The sequence below is a fragment of the Lycium barbarum genome, chromosome 10 (genome assembly GCF_019175385.1).
Source record: "Lycium barbarum isolate Lr01 chromosome 10, ASM1917538v2, whole genome shotgun sequence".
Lineage (NCBI taxonomy): Eukaryota > Viridiplantae > Streptophyta > Magnoliopsida > Solanales > Solanaceae > Lycium > Lycium barbarum.
This window is the reverse complement of record NC_083346.1, coordinates 114,650,016-114,668,505: the sequence shown is the minus strand read 5'-3', so window position 1 is coordinate 114,668,505 and position 18,490 is coordinate 114,650,016. Positions and strand designations below refer to the sequence as shown.

The window sequence follows — 18,490 nt, the reverse complement described above, 5'->3', positions numbered from 1 at the left end:
GGACTAACGGCTAGGATTTCCCGGACTAACGGCCACGATTTCCCGGACCAACGGCCACGATCAATTCGGACCAACGGCTATGATCAAACGGACCAACAGCCACGATCAATACGGACCAACGGCCACGATCAATTCGGCCATGGAGAAATCGGACCAGATGACGATCTTCCCTCTTTTCCTTCGATCTCTGGTCTTACCGGTTCTAACACATGTCCGATTTTTACCGTATACAACAATGTTTTGGTATTTCTGCAATTGAAAAAAGTAATAACGGTTTTTAAAATTAATAGAAGTCTCGTCTGTGTAAATATAGTGGGAGTAAACTAACTACTTTAGATAGGACTTCCAATTATTGAGACTTCTCAATTGTAGCAATTTCCAGTCTTTGCCATTCGGTAACGTAAGTTGAAGCTCAAACGTAACGGGAAAAGAATATTTGTAATATTAAATGGCAAATCTAATTAATTACTAGGAGTATACCAGAAGGGAAAAGAATATTTGTACTAAACTAATTAATTATTAGGTCAATAAAGCACGTATTGGCCATCTCTCTCATCTATCTGTCTCTTATCGTTTCAAAAATGCCAATTGATTCTTGACAGCCTTAGCTCATTATTATTATTCCATAAAATCACCAACCAAAAAGATGATTACGACCTCTAGCTACCTAGGACATTATCTACCTATTTATATCAAACTAAATAATTTAATTAAAAGTTAAAAGAGAATATATATCATTTAATCACGATTAAGCGATAAATATTTAAGTAACACACCTCTGTTTTTTGTTGGTTTAATATAAACTCTAGGTGCAAATAATTAATTCTTACAATAATATATTAACAACATCCAAATGTATGATTCAGTGATCAATAAAGTGGATTGAGAACTATGTCTCAATTTCACTTTCCAGTGGATGAAAAAAGCAGTAAGTGATCTAATTTCTTCCCAATAGTGGCCCCTCCCTCCGGTATTAGGCGTTTCAGGCCACAGTCCATACGAACCTTCATTATCATGGCGGAACCAAATTTTTTAATAAGATGAGGAAAATATACAAAAAAAATATTATATGTCTAAGCTTGTCTTATGTAAGGTAAATTCAATAGTTTATATATATACAAAAAAATATTAGTTTTTTACTCCACTTACACAATTTATTTATTTTCAAATGAAAAGAATCAAATTGAACTCGTCCTTACAGTTAGTTGCCTATCATTATTAAATCCGCTTATAATTAGGTAAGGCTCTAAGCTTGTCTTATGTAAGGTAAATTCAATAGTTTATATATATACGAAAAAATATTAGTTTTTTACTCTACTTACACAATTTATTTTTTCAAATGAAAAGAATCAAATTGAACTAGTCCTTACAGTTAGTTGCCTATCATTATTAAATCCGCTTATAATTAGGTAAGGCTGTGTCAACCTTCGACAGTGAGACAATAATGAAGATTCTAATGTTCCTTGTTAGTATATGATAAAGTTTATAGCAAATTATGTCTTCATATTAATTTCTAGAACTTGAAATTATCTAGAGAGAGAGAGAGAGGGAGATAGGAAAAATGGGTTGTTTAGCAATTGTTAATCTTTTGTTAAGAGTTCTTTCATTTGTTTGCTTAGCAACTTCTGTCACCATCCTTACAACTTCCTCCTCTGATATGACTGTTGCCTCCGTATTTCACAGTGATGTTGAAGTCAAGTATCGGTTTTCTGATTTCTATGCTTATCGGTAAGTATATATATTTGATTTTTACCTTAACATATATAGTTGCATCTTTCATTTTAGGGGAATCTTGGAGCAATAGTAAATTTGTCTCTGACCTTTAGGTTATAGGTTCAAGCCGTGAAATCAATCACTAATACTTGCGTCAGGATAAGTTGCCTATGTTAACACCTCCTTGGGGGTGTGGTGCTTTCACAGACCCTGTGTGAATGCAGGATGCTTTGTACAATGAATTGCTCTTTTTATAGTTGCATATTTTATCTTTGGGAACCTCGGAGCAACAATAAAGCTGTGTTCATGTGACCTATAAGTTACATGTTCGATACATGAAATTAGTCACCGATGCTTGCAGAAGAGTAGGCTACTTATGTCATAACCCCTTGGGGTGCGACTCTTCCCGTCATCATGCATGAAGTACGTGGAATGATTCGTACACCAAACTTTCCTTTTTATAGTTGCATCCAGGGGCGGAGCTACAGCCTAATAAGGGTGGTCAGGCGAACACCCTTCGCCGGAAAATTACGCTTATATTACTACTTAATATAAACGTGGATAGCTGCTTTGGTCGTCCTCACAGGGGTCTTTCAGGAATTGTGTTTCTTTATTGTTTTATGGGTACAATTTCAAATCCTTGTATGCTTGCTTACACGTGGGTGCTATAATTTGGCTTTTCCATGCCTTGCCCTCATTCATTAATGAAGACCAGACCCTCATAGACCTTTTTAAATTGGGTCCCACGTCCATTCAACTTTTGCTGGTTATTTATTGCCCTTGCTTTCCATTTTATTACTTTAATTGTCTTGTATATTTTTGTAAATAAGTCCATCTTTACATGCCTTTCTATAAGGCTTAATTGATACTCCCTCTACTCCAGAAAAATTGTGTATTTTCCTTATTAATTTGTCCCAAAAAAATTTAGATCTTTCTATATTTAGAAATAATGTAACTTTATGAAATGATTTACAGGCATATAAATATCTAAGATTTATTTTGGACCACACATTCCATTTATTTCTTAAATTTCGTGTTAAATCACAATAGAATAATTTTTTTGGGACGGAGAAAATATATCTTCCGTGTAAGAGATGAAATTACCTTCTGATGTGGGGTTTTCTTTTAAGCCGCCTTTTAAAATGTTTGACAGTAGACAGTAGAGGCAATCCAGCGATCAGCAACCTTAAATTTCTATTTCTAAAGTATTTTTGATCTAATATATAGCATTTTCTTTATAATCAACCATTTTAGAATTACATTTAAAATTTTTAAAAATAATTCTAATCCTTCACCAATTTGCTGCAGCATTATTTTTCATCTACTCAAGTATAAGTTTACTTTGGAGTATGCGTTTAACTTTTATAGTTAGTACAAAATAAATTACTTTTAATATTCTTATTTAGATAAGTAAATTTTACATAACTAAGAACCCATATTAAATTAGTTCTATTTAATTAAGAATAATTTAGTAAAAACGCTTCTTACTTTTTTGGGGTGAGTAATTTCTTAAGGAGTGTGTTCAAGCTAAAAACATCTATAATAGGGACTGAAGAGTACCTTTTTACGTTATTTGTCCTTATACATTAATTTAGATAACTTTGGAGCAAACTTTTTTTTTTTTAACTGATGCATTATTATGTCTTACTTTACATTTAATATGTTCTATGTCGTATGCTTCTCTCCATATTTTACTCTCTATTTGTTTTAAACCTCCAAATTTTTGCTTCTTTAGCAAGCTCATATATATGTGCTTATAAATATAGAAAGGAAAATTATTACATGGTGTCGTAAAGTATTGAAAATGAAGGTAGCGTATCAATCAAGATCAGATTGTCTTTTAAATCTCTTGTTTGGTTAATCAAGAAAAAAAAATTTAAGCATAAAATATAAATAAGAGCTAAATTGATTCTTGAGGTTCGTTTTAATCAACTTAGGTCATTTCTTGAATTTCGTCTAAAACTAAAGTTAAAAACCACATTTAACTAGCATAAACACTTGACGCATAAAATAATGAGTGAAAAATAATAAATAATCAAAAGAAATTAGTTCTATCTATAAATAAAAATTAAATGCTCACAAATTCATTAAAATACAAAAATAATCTTTAATTTATAATATTCGTGACTTATAATTATCATATATACTTAATCATGTTAGTTTATGGAATACCTAATCACTTGCATCCCTTTGGTATTTGCTAATTTTTCTACTAAACGTGCTTCCTCATCAATATATTGTCTTTGAAAATTATCGAATTATACTACGAAGAGACTTTAATATTTATGAAAAATTATCAACAAGATATGTTTAACCTACAATTACATTAAATTATTTATCTGAAAGAAAAATATAACACAAAATACTTATTTAAGAAAAATTACATATTATATTTCTATCTTGAGTTTGGGCCCGGGCTTAGAACGGGCCTCCTGCAACTAGTATATATATATATATATAGGTAAAATGCCACTGTATATCACAATACATAATGTTTTGAACACCCTTCTCAGGAAAGTAATGCCCAGCTGGGCGCGAAGGTTGGAATCCCAGTAGCTGCAAGCGCGGCTGCTGTTTTATTTGCATCTTTAAAAGAGCACACTAATCCAAAGATAAATATTGATCCCTTAATATAAGGATAATTAATTACTTTCTATATCTATTTTCTATTACACGTAAGTAATTTTATGCTATAACAATTAATAAATCTGTTATTTTGTCTTTTGACACTTTTTCTGAAGAAAAATAAACGTATCAGTAGCCGTTGGATTCCCAACCAATTAGTCTTTGCTTTCTTTTTCTTTTCATTAACTTTTCTGAATAAAACTTAAAAGTATTTGTTTTATTGAAAGGTAATAAGCAAATGTTTAAAATTCTCTATAACTCTGCCAAAATAGAAAGCAAAAGGCTCCACAGAGAAATTAAAAATAAAAATACCTGATTCTGCTCTCTGTTCTTCGTGTCTTGCAGCTATCATTTTCGTTGTCAGAAGCCGGTGAAAGTTTGAAGCCTAAAAGTGGTTTCATTCTAGGCTGAATTCTCTTTTCTCTTTCTCTTATTTTTTTTGCTTTGTCCGTTCACTTCATACTAAATTAGATATGAACCCATTAAAGCTAAATATTGTGTTGTTTGATTTAAAATTTTTGGTGCATCCATTCATTAAAAAATCAATTACTAGTATTGTGTAGTTTGATTTTAATTTTTCCGTGCACCCATTTGTCAAAAAAAAAAAAAAATCAAAAAGAAATCTACTTATTCAATACTTTTTTTTTTTTTGAGAATTAAAGACTTTTATTAATTACCCGTGTGAGAAATACAAAACCAGGGGAGAGACACCAGCTCATACCCCTCTCAATGTTTAACAACTCAACAAACTAACGAAAATCCTATGTAACCTTACTAACAAACTACTTACTACAGTGAGCAGACAAAGTTAAACAACTGTCCATTGTTCCGGATTCTCGTGCACAGATCAGTCTTCATGGAGTGTAGTAGATTTCCTGCTGGGCGAGTCTGGCCCTGAAAGACACGTGCATTCCTCTCAATCCATATAGCATATATAGCAGCAGCAAAACTGGCTTTGAGTAGCTTGTGTCTAGCTTGCTTCCCTCCGGATTGCTTAACTACCCATTTCCACTCTAAATCCCAGCTAAGCACACTTCTGGACGATTCTTGGAGTAGGGACAGTCAAAATAGAGATGCTCAGCAGTTTCATCAGCATTTTGACATAGAACACATTTACTATCCACATCTATTCCCCATCTAGTCAATCTGTCCTTTGTCCTGAGCTTCTGATGCAGGCTTATCCATAGAATAAATACCTGTTTTGGGCATGCGACATTGTGACAGACTAAATTCTTCCATGATACATCCTCCACTTCACCTCTAAGACATTTATACGCACAAGCTATTTGGAATTTCCCTCCTTTGACAAGCTGATTGTTCGTGCACATGGTAGTTCAGTGTTTCCTAGCCTTTAAGATCTTTCTCACCATCCATGAGGATTGTTGAGGAATATCCATCAAGTGTATATTCTGGTATTTTATGTAATATGTATGAACCCAAGTAATCCATAACTTCTTTTTTCTTTAACTCAAAGCCCAGAACAACTTGCATATTGCTGCTTGATTCCACACCCTAAGGTTTAGGACATTCAACCCTCCAGCACTTCTAGGTAAACATACAGTATTCCAAGCTACAAGTGCTCGTTTAGAGATATCAGCTTCCCCTGTCCATAGGTATGTTCTACAGATAGCTTCAATGAGTTTCATCACCTTTTGGGGAAGCAGAAATAATTGAGCCCAATAAGCCTGCACTCCAAACAGGACCGTTCTAATGAGTTGGAGTCTTCCTGCATATGTCAATCCTTTCGCCATCCAAGATTGGATTCTTACTGTTATCTTTGCCATGAAAGGCTTACATTGCACTACTGTAAGTCTTTTAGTAGATAAGGGCACCCCGAGGTACTTAAAAGGTAGTTCTCCAACTTCATAACCAAGTGCTTGCAAAATGTTCTCCTTGGTAGTAGCATCAACCCCTCCAAAATAAACTTGACTCTTACTCAGATTTGCCTTTAGCCCAGATGCTTCAGAGAATTTCTCAAATTTGTTCTTCAGTAGCTGTACAGATTTGAGGTCACCCCTAGTGAACATAAGTAAGTCATCCGCAAAGCACAAGTGTGTAATGTTCAACTTTCGGCATCTAGGATGGTAATTATATTCAGGTTCCTTGTTCAGAGTGTTCAAACATCTGTTGAGGTATTCCATGATCAGAACAAAAATATATGGGGACATGGGGTCCCCCTGCCTCAACCCTCTCTTGGCTTGCATTGTTTCGGACAGGTTCCCATTGATCATGAATGTGTAGCTCACTGTTGAAATGCATAGCATAATCCAATCCACCATTTGCCTAGGGAAGCCTAGCTCTTGTAGAATCTGTTTGATGAAATGTCATTCAACTGAATCATATGCCTTCTGAAGGTCCACCTTAATCATACATCTAGGAGATAACTGCTTTCTAGTGTACCCCTTGACTAATTCATGACTGAGTATTATATTATCAGAGATTAATCTTCCTGGTATGAAGGCTGATTGACTGTGTCCCACTATATCATTCAGTACACCCTTAATTCTTCCAGATATAACCTTTGAAATGATCTTGTAAACTGTTGAGCAGCAGGCTATAGGCCTAAAATCTCTCACTGATTCAGGATGAGTCGATTTAGGTATTAATGTAACCACTGTGTTATTTGTGGCTCTTAACAGTTTAAACTCCATAAAGAATGCTTGCACAGCCTTGTAGACATCTTGCCCTATTATATTCCAAGTCTTCTTGAAAAAACAAGCATTGAATCCATCTATCCCTGGTGCCTTATTGTCATCTATGGAAAACAGTGCTTTTACTTCATCGAGCGTAATTTTCCTGCACATGTCCATTTGTTGTTGTCTGGTCAAACTTGGGCCCTTCCTGATGATGTTCAAGTCAATCCCTGGAGTACTTAAAGCAGCTGTTCCTAGCAGTGACTTATAAAACTGTAAGAATGCCCTCTGAATCACCTCATGCCTCTGAAGTGTATTACCTGCCTCATCCTTTAGCACCACAACACTATTAATGCTAGCCCTAGCCTTCATACAAGAGATAAAATACTTGTTGTTTCCATCCCCTTCGGTAATCCAATGAGCTTTGGATTTCTGTCTTAAAATTCTTTCCTGAATGCCAAGCCATCTGTGAAGGCCAGCCATTGCTAACTTCTCTCCCTCAATTAGATCAGCATCAATGTTATAAGACAATTCAGCTTGCACATCCAATAATCTTGTTTTGCATTCTTCCACTCTATTGTCCACACTTCCCATATCACTTTGCTTCAAGGTTTTCAAGGGGTTCTTGCATAGTTTGAGCTTGTGCCAAATCTGGAACATATAAGTGCCCTGGACCCTTTGATTCCATACTGATGCGACTGTGCTTAAGAATTTATCATTATCTCCCAGTACATTGATGAATCTAAACGGTTTTCTTCCATGAAAATTGCCTGTGGTGAGTTCCAGATGCATAGGAGCATGGTCTGAGAAGTAATTTTCTTTATAGTGAGCTGTCATTGCCCCATATTCCATAACCCAATCACTATTACATAGGGTCCTGTCTATTCTGCTCCACACATGTGAATTTGTCCATGTATACACTCTTCCTGTAGTTTTCATGTCCGTGAGGCTAAGGGAATCTATCATTAGCTGAAAATCTCTAGCTACTGGTTGACCTTATTCAATACTTGAACACCCTTTGTGAAATTACTGGCTCCTCCCCTGGTTGCATCTTTCATTTCGCATATACGATTATTGCTAATCTCTAGCCCTGTGAATATATTGATTTGGTGAGAGTTTTCTGTGTATAGACTATTTATAAGATCAGGTTAAGTTAATTTATAAGAACTTGTAACTCGTTATAACAAGTTTGATATGGTAGTATTAAAAATCGAGTAATAATAAGTTACGCTATTGCTAGTAAAATGGTATAAAAATAATTATACTTTTAGATTTTCATGTATATTATTTAAATCTTTAGAATATTTTTCAGAATTATATACTGATGCTATAAAATGATGGTTTACAGTTACATGCTTGCTTGTTCTGCTGCTGGATTTGTGTATTCCCTCCTACAAACTGCAATTGCAATAATCCAAGCGAAGACTGGAGATTGCATCTGTGATAAACTCAGTCAGTTTGATGTATATGCTGACAAGGTATGTTCATCTTCCTCACTTATTTAATACATCCCAAATCAATTTATGTGAATTACGAAGCTTGAACGGGGGAGTTTAAGAAAAATATTTTCTTTGAGTTGATGGTTTTAAATATGCTTATAATATTATGTGGTTATAAAACTTTATTAACTCGTAGTTTTAAACATAATATACTTCCTCCATTCCACTTTAATTTCTTTGGCACTATATCTTTGTTAGTTTATTCCAATAAGAATGGTAGTATATTTTTATATCTTCGTAATGATAAACTTTAATAGTCAAAGGTGTTATGGCATGTTTAATAGTCAAATGCTTTTCGTGCGTAGAGTCAAACTATGACAAACAAATTGAAATAGGAGCAACATTATGACCATAAAAAATTGTCATTATGAAATAAATGTGAAGTTCATATATTTCAAAATTTTGAAAAATAATCATTTAAACAGACCAATAAAAAAATAATGTCATTCTTTTAGGAAGAATAGAGGGACTAAGAAGTAAGAATAGAGAGCAATCTAACTCTTCCATTCATATTCACAAATTTTCATACATATATTACTTGACTTATGTGGAATCAGTCTCTAATTCTTAAACCCTGAGTGATATTTCCTTCTTCGAACCATATGTCATGAATAGGGAATACTTTGTGCATCGAGCTGTCGTCCTTTAAAATTACTTGACTAAGTGACTCATGTTTCATGATATATAAGTTACTACTAGAAATAGAGGTTTTCCCACCGGCACTCAATGGGAAATTTGTGCTACAAAACATAATTTTTCCACCTCATTCCCACAGAACCAACTCATTGAGAAAACGCATAGTGAGAAATATATTCCCATTGAAACGCTTGGAAACTTCCTAATTTTTCCGTATGAAAATACTATTATTTAGGTTTTTCCCACCGATATTCAGTGGGAAATAGCCACTAAACATTTTTCGGTTGGAAAACAGAGATTTTTTAGTAGTGGGTAATGAGTATAATATATCATTATTAATCTTTTTTTTTACGTGATGGTCATAATTAAGCAGATAATGTCGATGATTGTGGGTACGGGTGCAGCAGCAGGATTTGGTTTAACGGTGGATTTGAATCGATTGCCTAGTCGTGCCATGGTTACCGTTGATTTTCTCAACAAAGAAAATGCAGCAGCTAGCTTTTGTCTCGGTGGATTTGTATGCACAATGATTTCATCGTTTATCTCCTTTAAAATTTTTAAGGATGATTACATGTATGATTGCTAGCTACTATTATTTGTTTAATTTCTTTTGTTAAACATCTTCGTTGGAAGATTATCTTTATTTGCTTATTGTAAAGTTTTACATATGTTTTCATTCTTTTATTTTGCGAGTTAGTTGTATCCGCTTTGTAGGTTCGACTAATTTAAATTTATACCGCATAAAATCAATTAAAGGGGACAAGTATTTTTTACTAGAAATTTTTTCCTTTCCATTAAAGGATTAATCCTATATCCCTATCCATCCTGCTAGATCAATTAAAGGGAACAAGTATTTTTTGCTAGATATTTTTTCCTTTCCATTGAAGGATTAATCCTATATTCCTATCTATCGTACCACAACAGTTTAGTAGTAAGATTCATGGAACAAGTCGTACATTGAAACTAAACATGACAATAAGGGTGTGTTTCATAGGAAGGACAATGTGTGTTCCGGGGAAAATGTTTTTCCAAAAAATAAGTAAAACTATTTATTTTCTTTGGTATGTGGTAAAAAAGAAAAAAAATATTATCACAAGAATATTTATATATATACTTTAGGCAAACACTACGAGAATGAGAGGTGGACGAAATGGGGGACAAAATGGGGGTCGGGTGCTGGAGGGTTGGGAATTAAGTGGTTGTGGGGTCAAGTGTCGGGGGTGGCAGGGTACTGGTGGACGGTGTGGGTGGGTGGGGGGACACAATCTGCATAAACTAACACTTATGAAACTTATTTTCCCTACTTCTATTAAGAAAGTCATTTTCGTGATTTTTTTTAAGAGCTTATGTTTTTAGGGAAAATATCTTTCAAAATATTTTAACCAACCAAACATAAAAAAAATTGGTCCACACCAAACACACCTCCATATGAGATATGAAGCTATTCCTCTATTTGTTTTTTCAATTTCACCGGGGGTATAGTTCAATCTCTATATTCCTCTTTCTAGTCAAGATGATTTAGATGAATTCTTTTATATAACCAACGCATGGGCATTGGCATTGGCATTGGCAGATATTTTCATGACTCAAGGAATTAGAATCAAATTTTAAAAAAAGATCACTATTCTTAAGATAAATATTCAAAATTTTGCGCTAGAAGATATGTAATTCTATATTTAGGTCTGAATTTTAATAATTCATATCTCAATCGCTAAATATGTTTGTTCATATTTTAAATTACTTAATGGGTCTGAATAACACTATATCTATCACGACATTCCACCACTATCAACAACTACCCATTCTCAACCACATTCATCACTGCTATCAATCATCACAATCAGTTGTCACCATTTACAATCTTCACCATAAATTACCACAATCAGCTACGTTAATATTCTGCATTTCTATTAGTTATCACCATCGTCAGTCGTCCCACCAACTACTACTGTCAATCACTACTGTCAGCCCTTACTAGCTATTTTCCATAACATCCACCATTCTTGGTCTGAAATGAGCCCAATAGGTGAACTCCCCGTGTTTTACGAGCCCAATATATATGCTATCCTTCTGTAAACACCCTAAGCTCGATGGGGAATAATTTCTTGTCCATGGATTTCTTTTCTTTTCCACTATGATTTTGATCAATAAGAAAAATAAATTTTTCATTATTAATCAATTCTGCACCAATCATAATTTCACGATCAATAAGTTATTGATAAGATTAACTCCACCTTTTGTCATACAGACATACACAAGTTATTGTTTACTAGGCCCTTCTCTTCTCCTACTTCTTCAAGTTTATAATGTAGTTATCAATAGGGCTGGGCGTTCGGTATTCGGTTCGGTATTTTTAAAGTTCGGTTTCGGTAATTGAAAGTATATACCAAATACCGAACTTTCAAACCTCTGTTCGGTAATTCGGGAATCGGTAAATTAAATTTCGATTCGGTTCGGTATTCGGTAATACCATTTTTTTGCTAGCAGCTGCATTCATTCACCATTAAGCTTAGAGTTCACATCATAACTGCCAACTCCCAAAACTTAAAAAATAAAAGTCAGCACCACACAGTTCAGATATATAAGATCTTGACAAGGACATTCATAAGCATAAGAACACAAGAACTACAAACCATCATAAGATCACTCTCAGAATATTATTTTCACACAAGTGATGTAGACGGGACAATATATGAAACCGCCAATAACCAAAATTCTGCAGCACAATGTACAAAATTGGCTACTAAAACAAATTTAAGCAGACATTAGATAATGGTTGAAGGGAATGTTCTCTACAGCTCATTCCCATCATCATAAAATTATTTTACCTTATCATAAAGCAAATGTTCTCTAGAGCTCCTCTTGCTACAATAAATTGAAGATACAATTCACAACGTTGTAGGTACTTAAGAAAGGAAAGGATGCCAATGGCTCAAACCAAGATCACCCGAAAGTAGCAGCAAAGCGCATTAGCAGATTAGGGATTTTTTGTGTGTGGGTCGAAATTGAAGAACTGATGGGTATTGAAGAAAAAAAGACTTGGAAGTTGGAGCTGAGGTGAAGTAGAACTGATGGCCATGAAAGTGGTGAGACTGGTGGATGGTTGGAGATGGGGAGAATTAATAGAGAAGGAGACTGGTGGATGGTGAGTGGTTTTTAGGGATTTGATTTAGTGTGAAGTGATTTAGTGAACTGATGGCATGGGCTATGGGTAATGGGTATAGATAGATTTAGGACTTTTACTCCTATAGTCTATTGGGTTTGGGCTAGACCGGAAATTTATTTACAATGGGCCTTTAGTCCTTTACTCCTTTAGGCCTTATTGGTATTAATTTCGGTATTCGGTAAATACCGAATACCGAACGGTATAATTATAAATACCGAATACCGAAACCGAAATATTAAATTTTATATTTCAGTCCCGAATACCGAACCGAATACCGAATTACCGAATCTCGAAATACCGAAATAGCCGGTTCGGTTCGATAATTCGGTTTTCGGTATTTTATGCCCAGCCCTAGTTATCAAATACGTGCATCTGCACCTAAAAAAACTTATTGGCGCCGATACTTTCACTAAATAAGTAAATATTATACTTAGTGTTGAGAAAGTGGCTAGTTATGCAAAAGGCTGTTAAGTTAACTAATTGTAATTAGTAAGCTAAATGAAGTTAGTTACTATATTATTAGTTGGAGTCGGTTAGTGATAAGATAAATAGAGGCAGTTACCTCTCTTAGTTGTAGCTTTTGTAACAGAATCATTTTTCATCTTAGCTTGTGAATGGAGTCTTCTTCGTTTCCTTCTCTCTTCTCCATTATATTTCCATTACTGTTGAACTCCATTGTTGAGCTTTCATCATGGTATCAGAGCAAGGTTAGGATCGCAAGCTCAGCTAGTTCATGATGAATACATGTGTGTATTGAGTCGAGGTGAATTTCAATCAGAAAAGTTTTTTTTCTTCTTCTTCGCAAAGTTAGGGTTTGCAATTGAAGAATTTGTGAAAATCTGATTGATACTCGATCAATTGCTTGTAAATTCATTCATCTTTTGTTAAATTGAACTTCGCAATGACGAATCCAACAAATGGAGAAAATTCATCAATATGCAGTGCAAACAATTACAAATTCAAAGGACTTAGTTCATCACAATTATCAACTATACATTCATCCTTCAGATACACAAGGTGTGGTTCTGATCTCTATTCAGCTTGTAGGTTCTGAAAATTACTCAATCTGGAGTAAATCTATGCAATACGAAGAAAGAACAAATTAGGTTTTGTGTTAGGAACTTGTCGCAAGAAAATGTATGATCCTAGCATACATGAAACATGGGATAGATGCAATGCTATTGTCCTAGCATGGATAATGAACACTGTTTCTAAGAGTCTAATTAGCAGTGTTATTCATACATCTAATGCACATGATATTTGGGAGGATTTGAAGGAGAGATTTGACAAAATAGATGCGTATAGGGCTTATTATCTTCACAAGGAAATTGCTACTCTTAGAAAAGGAGTAGCTTCAGTATCTGGATAATTCTCTAGACTTAAGGAACTTTGGGATGAATTTGCTGCTATAGCACCTCACCTTTCCTGTGCTTATCCTGAATCCAAAAAATATTCTAATCATTTCCTGAACCAAAGGTTGTGGCAATTCCTCATGGGATTAAACGAGTCATTTGAACAGACTAGGAGCCAAATCTTACTGATGAGCCCTACTCCTAGCATAAACCAAGCTTTGCTATGATTACCAATGTTGAAAGTCAGAGATTGAATGTGAATAACTTTGGAGGTCAAGTTGATGCTAGAGATCACATTGCTCTAATGGGAAATAGAGCACAAGGTGGTAATTTCATAACTACAAATAATCATGGAGAAAGTTATGCTAGTAGCAGTGGTAATTCAGGAAGTGGAAGTCACTCTGGTGGTTATTCAGGAGGTGGTAGTTACTTTGGCAGTAGTGGTTACTCTGGTGGAGGAAGCAGCTCAGGGGGGGGGGGGGGGGGGAGGACATTACAATCCAAATAGTGGATGATATCTTAGAAAAGCACATCTGGTGTGTGACTGTTTTCACTACAAAGGGCATACCAGAGATAACTGCTACAAATTACATGGTTACCCTGCTGATTTCAAACATAAGAAGAAAGGTAAAGAAGGAAGAAATCTTTCAAACTATGCAAATAATGTTATCACAGGATCTGAATGCACTGAAGATTCTCAAGCATACACGCATTCTTCCTCTGGACCAGCATCAGTGCCAACAACTCCATTCTTCACTCCAGAGCAGTATAATCAAATCATATCAATGTTGAAGGATAAGTAACCAGAGTCAGTAGCCAATGTAGCTTCAGTAGGAACTGCCGGTACTGTGAATGCTTTATTATCTAATCTAGTTAAGAATAACTGAATAATGGACATTGGTGTATCTAATCATATGGTGCGCAATCTCAATTTGCTAGACACATATATAACACTGACAGAACTTCACAAAAATAGAGTTAATCTACCAACTAGAGGACAAGGCCCTATCACTCACATTGGTAAAGCATCAATATTCAAGAATAAAACAGTTGAAAATGTTTTATACATACCAGAGTTCAAATATAACCTCCTCTCAGTCTCTTAGATCACTAAGGAACTAGATTGTATGGCAACTTTCTTCCCTGACTTTTGTGTGCTTCAGGAAATCTCAAGTGGGAAGGTGATAACGTCCAAATACACTCCTCAAAGAGAAAGTATACACGGTCGTATGCAATATATTTACCCAACTATGAGTCGGGGTCGATCCCACAGGGAACAATATGCTAGGCGATTAAGAAAGTAAGGAACTTTCACCAACTACGCTAAAGCCAAACGATGGATAATATTTTGGGTTTTTGAGAAAGATTATGACTAATGCGGAAATGTAAACTAACCTAGAAAGCGAGTAAAATGATCAATGGCCACAAGCATGGATAATAGGAGATTACACTCAAGTAACGATCCAATGTATTTTATAATTTTACAACTAAGAGCGGGTTTGGTGTTGATAGATAATGATTTCTAAAATCTCATTGAAAGTCTTCCAACCAAATCAATGAATTTCACTCTAAGCTTTTCCAAGCCTTAGAGTGTGATATTAGGCACAATCAATTTAACCTCAAGTAACTATCCTCTTCCGAGCTCAAGTTATTAGATGGGTTTAATGATCCAAATTCTTGTTAATTAATCTTTCCCAACCTAGATTTCCTCTTCCGAGCTCAATCTAAGTAAATGGGTGAGTCCTAGGGTTAGCTAATCCCTTTGGAAACATTCAAGAACGAGATTAATTAAATCAACAATAACCCAATTCATTAGGAATAAAAATCATTCAATACTTAAGCAAAACAAGAGTTTCAATCCAAACTTTAACAATGTATACTTCCATAAACAAGGTTCAAGTATAGAAATAAAATACTACACACTAAAATATTCAATACAAAACAAGGAATTGAAGAAAGGTTTAAGAATTATCTCATTAAAGTGCTTCAATCTTCTCCTCCAATGGTGTAGGTGAAACCCTAGCCTCCAAAACTTGCAAAATGACCAAATATGATAATGTTTTCCCCCAAGCTCTCTTTTTGTAGCTCCTCTAATTCTTCCAAGTTCAAAAGAATGACAAAATATGCCCCAACTTTCAGTTTTTGCAGTTCTGCCCGTTTTTTGCAGTTCTGTCCCGTTTTTGCAAAACTGTCCACTTTTGACAGTTTTGCAAATCTGTCCCGTTTTTGCAAAACTGTCCAATTTTGACAGTTTTGCAAAAAATGTCCAGTTTGGCCTCTTTTTGACTTTCTTTTCACTTGGTTTCTTCCGATCACTCATTTCAGCTACTTGGCTTGTTTTGCTCTATTTTGTTCCATTTTGGTCCATTTTGATCCATTTTGCTCTTTTATGCTCTCCGGGCATCTTTTCCTACAAAACAACATAACAACACAAAAAGTAACAACAAAAGTGCTTAAAGAGTCGCAAAAACTTAAAGAATTAGCATCGAATATCGCGTAATTTCACGACTCACCAGAAGGTGCTGGGGATTGGTAGAGAGAATGAAGGGATGTATATTCTGAAGTTTGAAGGAGCTTTGGTGAAGAAGAATGTCAACAATAATTCATGTTTGTCTACTATTTCCAGTATCACAAATAAAACTGTCTAGTATTACAAATAAGACCCTGGTTAACGAAAGTTGCAATGTAACTGCTTGTAAAACTGATCTTGTTGTTGATAGTGATATGTGGAATATGAGGTTGGGTTACGCACCCTTGAGAGTGTTACAGAATATTTATGGGTTGCATATTTCTGATTCCAAAATAAAAGATCATCGTTGCACTGTATGTCCTATTGCAAAGCACTGTATACTTACATTGCTAACTCTTTTGATCTTGTGCATACTCATGTTTGGGGGCCTTATAAAGTCCCAACTCATAATTGTAAGAGATACTTCATGACACTAGTGGATGGTCATTCCAGATTCACCTGGATCTTCTTAATAAATTCTAAAGCTGAATCAGTGGTAGTATTAAGAAACTTTATTTTAATGGTCAGAAATCAGTTCAATACTGTAATCAAATGTCTTAGAAGTGACAATGGCATTGAATTCTATAATGCTGAGGTTAATGCCTTGTTGACAGAATTTAGAATAACACATCAAAGTTCTTGTGTATATACCCCTCAGTAAAATGGGATTGCTGAAAGAAGACATAGATACATACTTGACATGGCTAGAGCCTTGAGGTTTCAAGCTTTTATTCCTTTAAAATTTTGGGGTGAGTGTGTGAGCACAGTTGTATATCTCTTGAATAGAATTCCCACTGCATTGCTAGGTGGTAAATCACCCTTTGAAATGTTGTTTCATAAAACACCAAATATGCAACATCTTAGAGTGTTTGGTAGTCTATGTTACACTACTAATATGAGAAAACATGATAAGTTCTGTCCTAGAGCATTTCCAGCTGTGCACTTAGGTTATTCCTCTTCTCAAAAGAGCTATATTTTGCATGAGTTACATTAATTCTAAACAATTTCTAGTTAGCAGAGATGTTGTGTTTTAAGGAGAATATTTTTTATTTCAAGACCATGTCCACAAGCTCTTCTCCCTCATTTCCAGTGTTAGAATTATCAACCACCGATAAAATTACACCTACTCACTCTACCATAACGCTTTCTATCATTCAGTCTGATGAACCTACTTCACCTGTATCTGTAGGGACTCATAATCTTTTACCCTCAGTTACTTCAACTTCTTCTTCTAATCCTACCTCTATTCCTTCTCCTACTTCTACCTCTAACACTGACTCTCCACTTAGTGTTCCTCTTGATCCAAGAAGATCCTCTAGAAGTGTCAAACCTCCTATTTGGATGAATGACTATATTGTACAGTCAAAAATAACTTCTTGCCCTTATCTAGTGTCCTTTTATGTGTGTTATAATAAGTTGTCCCCTTCATACAGGGCTTCTCTTACTGCTTATTTAACTATGCATGAACCATGCTCTTATGCAGAAGTTTGCAATGACCCTCACTGCGTTGGGGCTATGCAAGCTGATATTTCTGCTCTTCAGGGCAACAAAACTTGGTCCATTGTAGATCTTCCTCATGGTAAAGTTCCCATAGGATGCAAATGGGTGTTCAAGGTGAAATACAAGTCTACTGGAGAGGTTGAGAGATATAAAGCCAGGTTAGTAGCCAAGGGATATAATCAACAAGAGGGCCTTGACTATAAAGAAACATTTTTCCTGTAGCCAAGATGGTTACTGTCAGGTCAGTGGCGGCTGTAGCTGCTAGTTCAGGGTGGTTGGTTCCAAATGGATATCCACAATGCCTTTCTTCAAGATGATTTGGTGGAAGATATGTATATGCAAGTTGAAGATGGATTTCCAAGCCCGGGGGAGTGTAAGAAAGTTTGTAAGCTGCATAAGTCCCTATATGGACTCAAGCAAGCTCCCAAACAATAAAAGTTAAAGCTTACAAAAGCACTTGTAGACATGGGATTTCAACAGTCTCATTTTGATTACTCCTTGTTCACTCAGAGATTTGGCAGTGCTATGGTAGTTATTCTCATTTATGTTGATGATCTTTTGATCACTGGGAGCAGCTTGAAGTATATTGAACAAGTAAGGCATGATCTTCAAGAAGGTTCAAAATGAAGGATCTATGGGAAATGAAATATTTTCTGGGAATTGAATTCCTAAGTCTGATAAGGGGATTCTTGTGGGTCAAAGGAAAGATACACTTGAGCTTGTTTCAGAAATGGGCTTGTCTGGTAGCAAACTAATGTCTACACCCTTGGAGTTTAACTAAAAGCTTACATCTGTGGAGTATGATGCATTTGTGAATGAGGGTGTAGCATCAGAGGACAAAGAACTTGAAGATTGAA

General features: G+C 35.2%; 2 protein-coding genes across 2 annotated transcripts in view; both read left to right on the top strand.

Annotated features, from left to right (window-relative positions):
- Positions 1-14,175, top strand: part of LOC132615028 (heat shock 70 kDa protein 4-like) — a 60,624-nt gene extending 46,449 nt beyond the window's left edge. Inside the window, exon 3 of the mRNA XM_060329580.1 lies at positions 14,164-14,175. The gene's annotated coding sequence lies outside the window, so the exon portion shown is untranslated. The remainder of the gene's footprint in view (positions 1-14,163) is intronic.
- On the top strand, positions 1,562-9,755 carry LOC132615029 (CASP-like protein PIMP1). The gene is made up of 3 exons (XM_060329581.1): positions 1,562-1,728; positions 8,320-8,449; positions 9,480-9,755. Exons 1-3 carry the CDS (start codon positions 1,562-1,564, stop codon positions 9,690-9,692), a joined length of 510 nt encoding a protein of 169 aa, XP_060185564.1. The 3' UTR covers positions 9,693-9,755.
- Positions 14,176-18,490: the final 4,315 nt, after the last annotated feature.